We start from the raw sequence: 15,094 nt of genomic DNA on the forward strand, positions 1-15,094 counted from the left end.
AATTTTATAAGTTTGATTTAAGATAACTTACAAAATAACTCTTGGTAAAGTTATTCCGCTCAATAACTCATGGTGTGTGTTATTTCATCGATCCAATTAATTGTTAAATTAAAAGTTATTAAATTTTACTAACAATTAATATATAAAAAATTAATTTGTTTTGGAATAAACTATTTGCTAATTAACAATATAATTGAAACATTAATTATTTTAATTTATTTAACTAAAATCTTATTGACAATTTATTATATGATCTTAATATTTTTGTATAACTAATATCTGGTTTTAAATTTGATATGAGAATATTATATATAATTAGATAAGATTTTAAGTTATTATTTTATTAATAGTTGATAATTAGAAGAAAAAAAACAAGGATAAATACATTTTTTGAATTTTATATGTTTGATTTAAGGTAAATAAATATATTAAATTAATTAATAATTTATTTAAAATATTAAAATTTAATTTATAAGTATGTAATAAATAAATATTTATAATTTTATAAATTATATTATCATTATAAATTATAAAATTAAATAATTTAAATTATAATTTTAAATAGAAATAAGTAGATATTAATTATAAAAGTAAGTACATATAAATAAAGAATAATTAAATATATTATTATTATTATTATTATTTGTAATATAAAATTATTATATATTATTATTATAGTACAAATATCAGATTGTATATTTGATGATGACTTAAGTGAATTAATTTGTACAAGTTATACTGACAACATACATATACATTTCGGTAGCTTATACTTATCAGAACTTCACAGTTAAGCGTGCTTGACCTGGAGTAGTACAGGGATGGGGGATGGGTGACCTTCTGGGAAGTTTCCCAGAAATTGCACAAGTAAGGATAAAACACGCTAAACAGTGAAATATCGTGAAATAGAACCCTTAAAAGGTCAAATATGAGGATTATTATATTAATAAATTTATTAAAATTTAAAAAAATTATAATTTTCGACAGAAAATTTCGTCAGAAATTTCTGATGGAAATTTCTGACAGATTTTTCTATCAGAAATTTTCGACAGAATTTTCTGACGGATATTTCTGTCAAAAATTTCTGACGGAATTTTTCAATGGAATTTTCCGTCAGAAATTTCTGTCAGAAAAATTATTTACCCGTTTCCATCAGAAATTTCTGTCGGAAATCAGCATTTTTCTTGTAGTGAGAGAATGGAAGTAGCATAGAGTAGACAAAATATTTATGTTGATAATAAAGAATAAAGAACTTAGAGTTGGGGGATCACATATTCTTAAAAGTCACTTCGTGGACTATGGCTTAGTATGGCATTGAAGTCTAAAAATCTTATAGCCCGATTCATTAGTCCATAATTATTAGATTATAAAAAGAGTTAGTGAAATTGCCTATCAAGTTACTTTACCTCCAAATATCTCAAACCTTCATAATTTCTTTGACGTGTCTTAACTTTGAAGGTATGTTCATGATTTGTCACATATGATTGAATCAGATGAAATCCAAGTGAAGAATAACTTAGCTTATGAATACTTATCGATGAAAATTGAGGATCAAAAGATAATACCTCTAGTTAAGGTTTTCTAGGGAGGAGGTATTGCTTGAAGTGCTATTGGGGAGTTTGAGAGCATTATGAAGGAGTTGTATCTAGAGTTTTTCATTACAAGTAAAATTGAGGGATGAAATTCATTGTATGAGGAGAAAAGTTATAGCATCATGTTTTTCCATCAAATTATAAATAATATAATTGTATAATAAATGATTTATTTTATTGGATTTAATTAATTTAATTAGTTAGACTTTTAAAATAAATTAAGGGTGATTTTTATGAAAATAAAATAATATAATAGGCTAAGTGAGTTTTTGTAATCTAACAGATACATAATGGGTTTGAACTTCATAAGCCCAATCCAAACACTTACCATATCAAAATAAAAGTTAGAGGGGCTACTCACAATACACTTTAATCTTATGTTTTGTCTTTTGATACTTGAGAGAGAATCTATGAGGAGATCTTGCTTGAGATTTTGAAGTTAATAGGGTTTGGAATTGTGAAACTACACCCTTCACATTAAAGGTCACCATTTGAGAAAAGAGGAGGATGAAAAATCACATGTGGGTACATATATGAATTATGGGTGTGACACCCTCTACCCCGCATATCATAAATCAATAAATTTAAATAATATAACTTTAATAATCAAACATGTTTAAAGAGTATCACATTTTTAACAAACATAATCAGCGGAAATTACAAAGAAATAAATCTCAAAGTTTTCAAAGTAATTTAAAATAACATTAACAACCTAATCTAATCTTATCTATACCCCGATGTCACATGTCCTATCAGAGCATAGCCCATAAAGAAGCCTAAGCTTCACCACCAACATCCTCAGCCTCATGCTGATAATCACCTGTATAGCGGTTAAAGAAAAACAACACAAAGAAAAAGGGAGTGAGAAAACATCTCACTCGGCTCACAGTGTAGGAATATATATACTAGATAGCCAAACACAAACAAAACATATATAACATAGATTAACAATATCACATCTTACTCATTCAAGGCATATCCATTTGTCATATAATATCAAAAGACACATGTATGGACACGGACTACATTTTATCATGCATGTGGCGCCAGTCACTTATCACGTAGTATATTGCCGCTAGCAATACACAAAGAGTAGTCTAGGAGTACATGCCGGGACACAACCTCTGCGCACTCTCACTAGAAGGACATACTACCAGAGTCTCGTCGGGATAGCTAAGCCGCGCAAGATACATCCCATGCACACAATGGGCGAGACTGGGACTTCCAAACCGAGCCATCCCCAAGGACTGATCCCCACAGCTTTTACACTAGGGGGCCTTCTCTGGCGGCGTATTCCATATCGTACCCTTATCACTTTATGCAAATGATGCATGTCAAACAAGACTCTATGCATTCTCATATCACTTTATCACTTTCCATGGTCATTTCTCTTTATACATTTCATATCTCATTGTCACATTATCACATTATCTATCTCATGGTCAATCATATCTCATGGTCATTTCACATCATATTTCATCATCACATCATATCATTAGAAACATCACATTCACATTATCATATCATATTCATAACTTTCACAATCATAATCTCAACAGAATTTCTATTCATACACACATATTAACCAAGCAATTAGAACATACAAACAATATAACATACAACAAACACAGGATTGGGGGCCAATCCCACTACCCAGCATACAATCCCACACCCAGAGCGAGATTTCTCACTCCCCCCCCTTACCTGGATAAGCAGAAACTGAGACTATAGCACAGCTGCCTCCCCAAGGCTTCTTCCGTCTAAAACAGGGACCGGAGCTAAAACTAGGATAGAACCTCCTCCTCTAGACTTTCCTTGGTCTTCAAAGAGAAGAAGAGGAGAAGAAGAGAGTATAAGAGAAGAGAGAATGAGAATGAGAAGTGTTTCTTGGGATGGTTTGCAATGGAGAAGTGAAGGCCTATTTATAGCCTCCAAAACACATTAAAAAAATGTAAAATAATGGAGAAAAAGATAGACAAAACTAAGTGGAATGAATTATAGAAGTTGGTGGGATGAATTAATGGAGTTGGTGTGAATTAATGGAGTTGGTGCCATGTTCTTTTCCTCACCGACTTTAGCTACTGATTTGGACCTTATAGACAGCCGAATCTGAAAATATTTCCTTCATGAAAGTTGTAGGATTTTCTCTTATCTTTCCATAGCCACCAAGTTTGTATCATTTGAACAACCACCGACCAAGTTATACCCCACAAACCGAGGCTTGCCAATCAGTCCAGCGAGAAACAATTGTATCAATCAAATTCCAATTTTGACCTCCTAAACGACCGATTTTGCAAATGGCTATTTCTGTAAAAGTTGTGCGTTTTTCTCTTATATTTCCATTGACACCAATTTTGCATAATTTGGACCATCACAGCCCAAGTTATGCCCTAAACACCGAGGCTTGCCAATCAGCCCAGCGAAAAACGGTTTTAACAAAGAAAATCACAACTATCTAATTAAGCCCAATAATACACATATCTTTCTAAAGCCTACAATTAAGCATAAATGGAGTGTGAATTAGTTACAATTGAAGTAAAATATAATCACCAAATTATGACTAAATAATAATAATAATAATAATAGTAATAATAACCATTTTGAAAACTGGGATGTTACAATACTTCCCCCCTTTTAAGAAATTCGTCCTCGAATTTTTGAAACGAAGAGGTTTGACTATGACTCGTTCAAGATTCTTCTTAAATTTCCTTGGAAAATCCACAACAGAGTCTAGACATATTATTTCACTTCCAAACAGGAACATCTAAAGGCTACAAAAGTCCTAAAAGGCTTCTGATGTTCTGTCTCATACTTATACCATACTAAATATAAGTACATAATATCCTCTATTCCTCTCTTTACTTAAGGCCACCACGCTTCCGCTGCGCCACTCTGATGCACCTTAGTAGCTCTTAAAACTCCCTTTAAGGTCATCTTTCTAATTTCAAGATTACTAAGCACCCAAATTTATTCTTGCACCTCAAAACAACATCAATTCCAATTTTATTTATTTATTTTTTTTTTTATTATAAATTTTAATCATATTCCTACTAATCTTTTCCACTTGGTTCACTAGAAAAGATTCTAGTCTCATCCATTAATTCACTAGTTATTTTCAACCATAGTCAATTCAATGTTCCTAAAGGTAGTCTCACACATCAATCATAAGTCCCTAAATTCTCCAATCAAATCTAATCCTTAAATATATTAGTGATCATCGTAATCAAGGCATCTGTCATAATATTGATATTACTTCTATGATCATCTGTAAAGATCAAGCACCTAAGCATGTTATACATATCAAATCACTAATTTTACTGCTCCATCTTCAACCAATTCAAACCCCTATCCATCACCTTATTCTATAGTCTCATATCTTGTTACCAATATGAATCAACTAATTGTATTTCTCCAATTTATCTCAATGATCCACTTGTTACTCGAGTCACACCTAGTTTTTCACCACTAGGAGTAATCTCACAAGTCAGACTTAAATCCCTAAAAAGATCCTTCTTTCTAATCATAAGGAAAAATATAAAGGTTTCCTACTCAAAACATTGGTTACCACAATGGCTTTGGCCAAATAACCAGTAAGATCAAAATCTTATTCCTTAAAAATTTCTAACTATCTCTTTTGGTCAATAGATATTTAAAACTCTTATGATCGCTAAATACCTCAAGCTTAGAATCATATAGGTAATGTCTTCAAATCAAGGTCATGGGTAAGGTAATTCCTTCTCATAAATTCTCAATTTTCTAGAATCATAAGCTACTTATCTGTTCCTTCTTGCATCCACACTCTATCCAATCTTATCTTAGAAACATAACTATGTTCCACAAAAGACTTACTAAAATCTAGTAGTATTAACACTAGTCAATCTTGCCTTAAGAGTTGGAACTACTCTCATACTTACTATCCCACATAAAGACAATACTCTTCTTAGTGAATGTAGTTAAGGGCAAAGCTATCTTAGAAATTCCTTCAATAAATCTCCAATAATAATAAGCTAACATCATAAAACTCTTATCTTCACTAATTGGCTTAGATATCACTTAAATACAACTTCTACCTGAGACATATCCATGTTTACCTTAACTGGAATTTACAAGAACTAGAAAACTTATCTTATACAATAAAAATAATAAATAAATCAATCAATCAATCAATAAATAAGATAAAATAAAATAGTAATACTTAACATACAACCGTCTTGAATATATCTCCACCTTCAACTACAATATGATCATATCACACCCTAAGATCAATCTCACTAACCACACGACATTCACCAATTGATCCCTAAGGTAATCTATCCACATATCAACATACATGCTTACTAAATCATATTAGAATACCAACTTTAAACCTTCAAATATACCATCGATAAGCATGTACATGAACAAACTTTATCACATAGCATTATACGACCTTTAAACAACCTCTCAATCCTTATGCAAACACCCCAAAACAAAATCAATTCTTATCCTTGCATTGCCTAACGATTCAAAAATATCATGAAACCATACATATCCCTTCAACAATGTTTAAAGAAAATGATACCTAGAGAGTTATACTTATTCAAATGATCTCAAACCTATCTCAAAATAAAGATAGAGAATAAGCTACAACTCCTACGAAGACATAGAATTCTAAAAAGATCATCTTCTTAGCTACAAATTTCAAAAACCGCAGCAGATATATTCAGCGCTTATAACTAGACCTTTGATCACCAAAGTAGCTATAACTAGAGTTCTATACCTCCGTTTTACCTGATTCCAGTTCCATTAGAAAGATAACGTCCAAAGCTACTACTTTTGTGAAGACCATAAAATCTGATTCTGTCAATATGATACTCATACAAGCACAACAAAATTTTAACGAAAATAATCCCCATATTATACAGCAATAGTGTACTAACATTTCACAAAATACCTCAACCATTCCAAACTCACTCCTTTCCACCTTAAACTCATATTCAAGCTTTCCATTACAATCCTAGACCAAAACAGCTCACATATTTAGTGCAAAGGACTTAGAGAATAATATTCACATATTACCTAAACCATAAAAGTTAACATGAAGCACCAATACTCAAGGAACGTTTCAACCTCTCATCAAAATATCAAAACTCCAATTCTCAGATACAACCTCCTTGGATTCAATCGCTACTACTATAGATTCCTAAATTTCATTAATCGTAAACTTTTGACAAATTAATGTCTCTCCTAATTCTAAGGTCTCAATAGGCTTTATCCGTACTATTGGTACATAAGCTCACCATACGAGTGATACTACTCAACCACTACTTCTTACGTAAGCAAGAAGTATCAAACAAATAAGCAATTATGAAAAGAGCAATCAAAAATAGCATCATCAAATTATATCATGTCTATCAAACAAATCCTGAGAACACAATGCACACAACATAATCAATCATCATATTAGCACATCAATCAACTCATCACATTATTAATCTACCAAACAAGCATAGTAGACTCATAACTCACGGTCGATTAGATCAACCTGGCTCTGATACCACTAAATGTGACACCCTCTACCCCGCATATCATAAATCAATAAATTTAAATAATATAACTTTAATAATCAAACATGTTTAAAGAGTATCACATTTTTAACAAACATAATCAGCGGAAATTACAAAGAAATAAATCTCAAAGTTTTCAAAGTAATTTAAAATAACATTAACAACCTAATCTAATCTTATCTATACCCCGATGTCACATGTCCTATCAGAGCATAGCCCATAAAGAAGCCTAAGCTTCACCACCAACATCCTCAGCCTCATGCTGATAATCACCTGTATAGCGGTTAAAGAAAAACAACACAAAGAAAAAGGGAGTGAGAAAACATCTCACTCGGCTCACAGTGTAGGAATATATATACTAGATAGCCAAACACAAACAAAACATATATAACATAGATTAACAATATCACATCTTACTCATTCAAGGCATATCCATTTGTCATATAATATCAAAAGACACATGTATGGACACGGACTACATTTTATCATGCATGTGGCGCCAGTCACTTATCACGTAGTATATTGCCGCTAGCAATACACAAAGAGTAGTCTAGGAGTACATGCCGGGACACAACCTCTGCGCACTCTCACTAGAAGGACATACTACCAGAGTCTCGTCGGGATAGCTAAGCCGCGCAAGATACATCCCATGCACACAATGGGCGAGACTGGGACTTCCAAACCGAGCCATCCCCAAGGACTGATCCCCACAGCTTTTACACTAGGGGGCCTTCTCTGGCGGCGTATTCCATATCGTACCCTTATCACTTTATGCAAATGATGCATGTCAAACAAGACTCTATGCATTCTCATATCACTTTATCACTTTCCATGGTCATTTCTCTTTATACATTTCATATCTCATTGTCACATTATCACATTATCTATCTCATGGTCAATCATATCTCATGGTCATTTCACATCATATTTCATCATCACATCATATCATTAGAAACATCACATTCACATTATCATATCATATTCATAACTTTCACAATCATAATCTCAACAGAATTTCTATTCATACACACATATTAACCAAGCAATTAGAACATACAAACAATATAACATACAACAAACACAGGATTGGGGGCCAATCCCACTACCCAGCATACAATCCCACACCCAGAGCGAGATTTCTCACTCCCCCCCTTACCTGGATAAGCAGAAACTGAGACTATAGCACAGCTGCCTCCCCAAGGCTTCTTCCGTCTAAAACAGGGACCGGAGCTAAAACTAGGATAGAACCTCCTCCTCTAGACTTTCCTTGGTCTTCAAAGAGAAGAAGAGGAGAAGAAGAGAGTATAAGAGAAGAGAGAATGAGAATGAGAAGTGTTTCTTGGGATGGTTTGCAATGGAGAAGTGAAGGCCTATTTATAGCCTCCAAAACACATTAAAAAAATGTAAAATAATGGAGAAAAAGATAGACAAAACTAAGTGGAATGAATTATAGAAGTTGGTGGGATGAATTAATGGAGTTGGTGTGAATTAATGGAGTTGGTGCCATGTTCTTTTCCTCACCGACTTTAGCTACTGATTTGGACCTTATAGACAGCCGAATCTGAAAATATTTCCTTCATGAAAGTTGTAGGATTTTCTCTTATCTTTCCATAGCCACCAAGTTTGTATCATTTGAACAACCACCGACCAAGTTATACCCCACAAACCGAGGCTTGCCAATCAGTCCAGCGAGAAACAATTGTATCAATCAAATTCCAATTTTGACCTCCTAAACGACCGATTTTGCAAATGGCTATTTCTGTAAAAGTTGTGCGTTTTTCTCTTATATTTCCATTGACACCAATTTTGCATAATTTGGACCATCACAGCCCAAGTTATGCCCTAAACACCGAGGCTTGCCAATCAGCCCAGCGAAAAACGGTTTTAACAAAGAAAATCACAACTATCTAATTAAGCCCAATAATACACATATCTTTCTAAAGCCTACAATTAAGCATAAATGGAGTGTGAATTAGTTACAATTGAAGTAAAATATAATCACCAAATTATGACTAAATAATAATAATAATAATAATAGTAATAATAACCATTTTGAAAACTGGGATGTTACAATGGGTAGCGAAGTTGTCCCTAAATCCCTTACATAGTATTTGTTTGGAGGGAAATGGAGGGGAAAGGAGGGGTTTTTCAAAAAAAAAATTATTTGGTTCAACTTTTAGAAGAGGAGAAGAGAGGAGCAAAACCTTTTTCTCATCTAATTTTAGTTACTTCCAATATTGGAGGATTTGGAGGGGAGGGGAGAGATTTTAAAATATTTTTAGTATATTGTTTAAAATAACCATATTTGTGTTATTAAATTTTAAATTTACAAAGATACAAAATTAAATTCGTTTTTAAAATTTGATCTCTCTTTCCTTTAAAAACCAAATAGGAAAAAAGCTACCTTTCCTTCTTTCTTCTTAACCAAACAGAATTTTTAACTGTCCCAATCGTAGCCAGGAATGACGGGGAAGGGTTCCTTAGGCTGGTTTCCCCCCTTTTTCTTTTCGGCGGCGGCCGTCTCGGCGGCCACCGCCTTGCCGCGTGCCTTGCCTTTGCCCTTGGCCGACGCGGAAGGAGCGACATCACTGTTACCAGCCATCAAGAAGACGAAAAGATTTGAGAAGAAGGAGAAGATAGGGAAATCAAAGTACCTGGTACTCCTTTGACAAATGAAAGAACAATAACGGAAGATGAGAACTCGGTTGCCGGAGAAGGCGACGGAGGAGAACGTTGACAAAGAAAGCAAAGATGGAGAATGAGCAGAGAAAAACGAAGAGGCGTCGGAAGCAAGACAAACGAAAAGAGTAAAGTGAAAGGGGAAAGGGCACGAGAGAAGAAAAGTGGCCTTCAAAATTCAAAACGGCAATAACACGTGTCAGCAAGGGGACAAGACTGACAGCACATTAATGAGGCCCCGTCATGATGAAGCACTACCATCATTATGTAACCGTCATTCCCATTAACGCGCCGCCCACACGTTTCGGAACACGAAGTGACACTTATGACACATGGCAGTACAACATAGAAGCGTACGCGAAGGGTCACGACCCCCTACCGAGCTCGGCATCAACTCCTCGACCCACGGTCTTCGGAGCTCGGGGGGCTAGTGTACTATATCCATACTGCTATGCCGAGCTCGAGCTCGACATCTCAGCGCGGAGTGACCTCGGACACACGCTAAGCGACGTCAACCCGACATCCAAATAAGTCATAACTGATCTCAGGCCCAAGGCCCAATGAAACCCTAATTCACACAAAGATACGTGCATTACTTATACGAGACTCATACATCCACAAACACTAACTTTAACGTCGGAGTCTCTTTTGCAGGTACCACTCCCGCCTTGAAACAGTAAGTGTACCCAGTGAAGGAGGCTCGCCGATCTTACCCAGCAGATCGTCCCCTACGACCGATTTCTGGTAAGAACATTTTTTCCTTCTTTGTTCGTAACCAAACAAAATTTTTAACTTTTTTTCTCTCTTTTAAAAGTGCTTTTTGAAAAAGTTTACCTAAACAAACTTTAAAAGTAAGGTTGTGATCAATATTATAGTTTTAATGGTTATTAAATAAACATATAGCAATGGAACAAAAATTTAGATTTTATAAATCATGAGACTAAATTGCAGACTTAAGAATTAGAATATCAAAATCATAGATTGAATAACAGAATCAAAAGTATAATTTAAAAATAAATAAATAAATCATACTATCCATCCATGATTATAAAGTTTATTTTAAAAATATACGCGCTTTAATTGAAGCACTAATATAAACCTTTGAAAAACTTGTTTCAAGTTGACTTTATTAAACAAACAAAGTAGTGATTGTTTATTTATCAATTATCCTTGCAGCACTTCATGAACATTAAGGCAACAAGAAAGGTCCCTTTGAACTTCCATCATATACGTGCAAACATTTTTGCATGGCGTGGGTACACGTCACGTACGTATTCAACGTTCTTGCTACTCAACGTGCTTTCAATTAACTTCTAACCCTTTGTCTCTCTACACATTACATACATATATATTTATTGAATCCCAAAAAGAGTACCAAAACAAAACCCTACATAAAACCATCTATGGACAAAACTTCCCACACTCTCTCCGGCCGCAACCACCTCACGGTGGTGCCGCCGTCACCGCGGCTTGTCCGTAGCCGAAGCGGTAGCAGCCCCGCCGCAGCTATAACCACCCCAGATAGGGTTTCACAAAGGTTCAGCTGCTCTAGTGAAAGATTCACCAATGTCCAACGTTCAAAGTCAACATCAAGAACAAGAACAACCAACAACGAAAGGAACAACAATATAAACCTAAATCCCACGTTAATCACAAGCAAGCCAACCAATAATAGGGTTCAAGAGAAGAAGAGTCCTAGAGATGATGGCTTTGGCAATGGCAAGTTCTTGCAACGTGGTGTCAGCCCTGACAACAACTTTGGAGCTTCAAAGAGGACTTCATTGTCAACAATGAAGTCGCCTTCGGCGTGGGCACTTTCGCCGGGAAGGTGGTCCCTCGGCTCTTCGTTTGGGACTCACTCACCGGCGAAAGTCAATGGTAACAATGGTGGTAGTGTTGGTGGTAGTGTTAGTAAAGTCTTGAAGTATCTCAAGCAAAGGAAAGTGTCTTCCTTGCAAGAGGAAGAGTACCATCGGTTTAGGATTTTGTATAACAGACTTTTGCAGTGGAGATTTATCAATGCTAGAGCTAAGGTTGTCATGGATAATGTCAAGAATATAGTTGAGGTATGTTCTTTCTTTTTTAGTTAGTCCATTATCAAATATTTGGAGTGTAAAATTTGTATAATTAATAATTACGACTAAGATACACTTTAATATTAAGATAGAGAATTAAAGATATTAATTTTTAAAGTAAAAATTATTTTTCTCTTATATATATTATTATGACTTTAATTTTAGTTAATGAAGGATCTTCCAATATTAAGAATTGTGAAAAATATTTAATATTAAGAAATTATACCTTATAATAAATATAAATATTAAGAGTGAACTATTTTTTATTTATTTATAAATATCTATTTGTGATGTTATGATTTTTACTCTGCGATTCTCTTGTTAATTTCAGATACAATTGTTTTCGGTGTGGCTTAGAATGGTGAGATTGAGAAAGATAACAATACAAAAGAGAATGGAATTGCGAAAGGTGAAAAATGTGATGAAGCTTTATGAAATTTTGGATGGACAACTCTACCTTCTGACTGAATGGGCACAATTAGAGAGAAGAAATGAAGACTCGATAGGCAGATTGACAAGAAAGTTATCAGCATTGTCCACCATACTGCCTCTATCTCACCTTGTAAAGGTATGCATTTTTGCATCACACCGGACTAATATTAGTTTATTTAAATTAGTACATAATTTATGTTTATAACTTAATTTAAGCAATTTATAATAACTTAAATTTTTTATTTTCTCATTAATTTACGTAGAATTTGTTTTAATCTTTTTAATTTAAAAAATCTTTTGTCCATATTGTCATTTTCTTAATTCCATTATTAAATAAATAAATATATCATTTTAATTTTATATTAATCATAATTTATCAGTTAATTTTTTTAAAATGTTTAATTTAATTATTTAATTTTTAGGTTTTTTTTTTAACTCTAAAGGGCTTTTATCTATCTTATAAGTTAATTTTACCTTAAAAACAATTATACCATTACTTTTTTATATGTTCCATGTAATAGAATATATAGGTATAAAATATGGAAATATTATATATATATATATATATATATATATATATATATATTTTGTAAAACTAATAAGGCATACATATTTGGTCAAATGCGCCTCCATCATGACTTGCATATTTAAGAAGACTTGCATATATATATGCTTGAGGGTGCATTAGCACTTCTGACTTTAAGAATTATAGGTTTTTTTTTTTTTTTTCATTTCTAAATTTATATTTTAAATTCATTGTTTCTAGTTGTTTACTTTTATCTTTTATTAGCTAATTTATTTATTATATTTTAGTCTCTTTTTAGCTTAATTTTCATTGTTAATGACTGTTTTGCATTATAATATTCATTTCTTGATTTATGTATATATATATATATATATAATATAATATAATATAATAAATACTTTATTATTTTTTATATAAACTGCTCAACTGACTCAAGTTTTTAAGTTTGTCACTGGTTGCAAATGTTACTAAAATATATTGTTTATTAAGAATATTTCTTTTTTCCATTTTTGATCATGCCAAATTGGTAAAGAGTTTTTTTTATAATATATTTATAAGAAAATTATAAAATATTTTAATTTGATACATTATCTATATGTTAAAAAAATTCACTATCTAATCATCTAAATATTACTTTTAATCCTATAAGTAAACCAAGGTTTCAAAATATTTTTATATTATCCATGTATTCTAATTAAATTCTTTTGTAAATAATGAAATACTTGCTTCATCTATAAAACCTTATTTGAAGTCTCAAAATATAAAAATTATTTTAAAAATAACGAAACATTTTTTAATTTTATATTGAATTCGTCTTAATATCTTGTAGCTTAATTAACGTTTTTTTTTTCTTATTTAATTCTCTTCACAGGTAGACACGGAATCTGTGTTTGAAGCGCTGAATACAGCCATTAAAGTAATGGAGAGTTTGGTACCATTAATAGCGAAATACCAGACACAGGTGCTTTTTTTATTTTCTCAATTTTATATTCACAGAAAAAAGTAGGAGATGTACTATCTATCTATATAAGTAAGAATTATTTTATGTTCATGTTTTAATTAAATATTATAGTTTTAAATATTTTCACTTTTATTCGTAATTCTATTACAAGAAATATTTTTTTCAGTTTTAAATATTTTATTCTCGGTTTTATTAATTAACAAATTATTTTAAATTGAAATAAGTATTAAATATTTTACCAATATTTATGTATAAAATATAAATAATACATTATTAAAAAAATATAAGCTAAACATTAAGAAAAACATCAGTTTAAAATAATTATTTTTAAAACAGGAATATTATTAAAATAAATATTAAATAGAAAATTCAAGGACACTATGTAAGAATAAAAATTAGATATTGAATGTAAAAATCGTTTAGTCAGAATATATTAACTTTGATAATAAACGTTTTAAAAATAGTAACATAAAAAAATTCGTACCAGACAGGCTATTTAATTTTTTAAAAAAATAAAAATAATAATTAATAAACTTTAATTAATATTTAAAGAAAATGTAAGTAAGAAAAGAAAATAAAAATTGCGTAAAAATTGCAAATAATATTCAATGTCTTAAAATTATTAGCCTAACATAATTTATGCAGAGTCTAACTTTATTATGATTTTAAATAAAATTATTTACAAGTTAAAAGAAAATTAAAAAAAATGTTATCTGTAAATGTAATTGAAATTATACTCACCAAATAATTGTTGAAGTATGCAAACAATATTATATAATCCGATTATGAACTAAATGTAACAAGAAAAACAATATTCTTACCTGATTATATAACTAATTAATTAATGGTAGTATTTTTTTTTTCTTTATTTCAGCAGGTTGAAAGGATTCTTTATCAAATTACAGAACTTACCACCACATTAAAACAAGAAGAAGAGTACTTACAAGAACTTCTGGGGCTTGTTCCAGTTATTGCTACTTTATTGGTGAGCCTTGCAACCTCCTTTTCTCTCTCAACAACACATTTCTAACATTTAAAAATAGCTTATATTTATAATATAAATAATGCGTTTAGCTTTTATTTTTAAGTTCTTATATCAAATATAATTACTCTTTTCTTGTGTTAGCCAGATTAAATAATAATGTTTTTTATTTCCATATACACTAATAGGAGAATGAGAAAAGCATTCGAGTGCATATTATCCAAAGGATGAAGTCCAACACTGGAGACTATCTCTCTAGCAATGCTCAATGATGTATTTGAAATGGGATCATTGTATCGGA

General features: G+C 31.9%; 1 protein-coding gene and 1 long non-coding RNA gene across 2 annotated transcripts; one reads left to right on the plus strand and one right to left on the minus strand.

Moving 5' to 3' along the window:
• Positions 1–2,190: 2,190 nt before the first annotated feature.
• LOC145952691 (uncharacterized) lies at positions 2,191–9,200 on the minus strand. Its single transcript, XR_014430211.1, has 3 exons — positions 8,295–9,200; positions 3,297–7,411; positions 2,191–2,412 (listed from the first exon to the last, which is right to left on the minus strand). It is a non-coding gene; the product is annotated as an uncharacterized LOC145952691 (long non-coding RNA).
• Positions 9,201–11,220: 2,020 nt separating this feature from the next.
• Positions 11,221–15,065, plus strand: QWRF7 (QWRF motif protein (DUF566)). Its single transcript, XM_083065691.1, has 5 exons — positions 11,221–11,883; positions 12,224–12,460; positions 13,722–13,811; positions 14,689–14,796; positions 14,982–15,065. The coding sequence occupies exons 1-5, from the start codon at positions 11,221–11,223 to the stop codon at positions 15,063–15,065; spliced, it is 1,182 nt and encodes a 393-aa protein (XP_082921817.1).
• Positions 15,066–15,094: the final 29 nt, after the last annotated feature.

This window comes from Cajanus cajan, chromosome 10 (assembly GCF_000230855.2).
Source record: "Cajanus cajan strain Asha chromosome 10, NIPB_CcT2T_4, whole genome shotgun sequence".
NCBI lineage: Eukaryota > Viridiplantae > Streptophyta > Magnoliopsida > Fabales > Fabaceae > Cajanus > Cajanus cajan.

Excerpts from the sequence above, each read along its gene's own strand:
- QWRF7 (XM_083065691.1), top strand. The coding sequence starts at position 11,221 with ATGGACAAAACTTCCCACACTCTCTCCGGCCGCAACCACCTCACGGTG. Across the intron at positions 12,461-13,721 it reads CTCTATCTCACCTTGTAAAG|GTAGACACGGAATCTGTGTT; the intron begins GTATGCATTTTT and ends TTCTCTTCACAG. Across the intron at positions 14,797-14,981 it reads CAGTTATTGCTACTTTATTG|GAGAATGAGAAAAGCATTCG; the intron begins GTGAGCCTTGCA and ends ATACACTAATAG.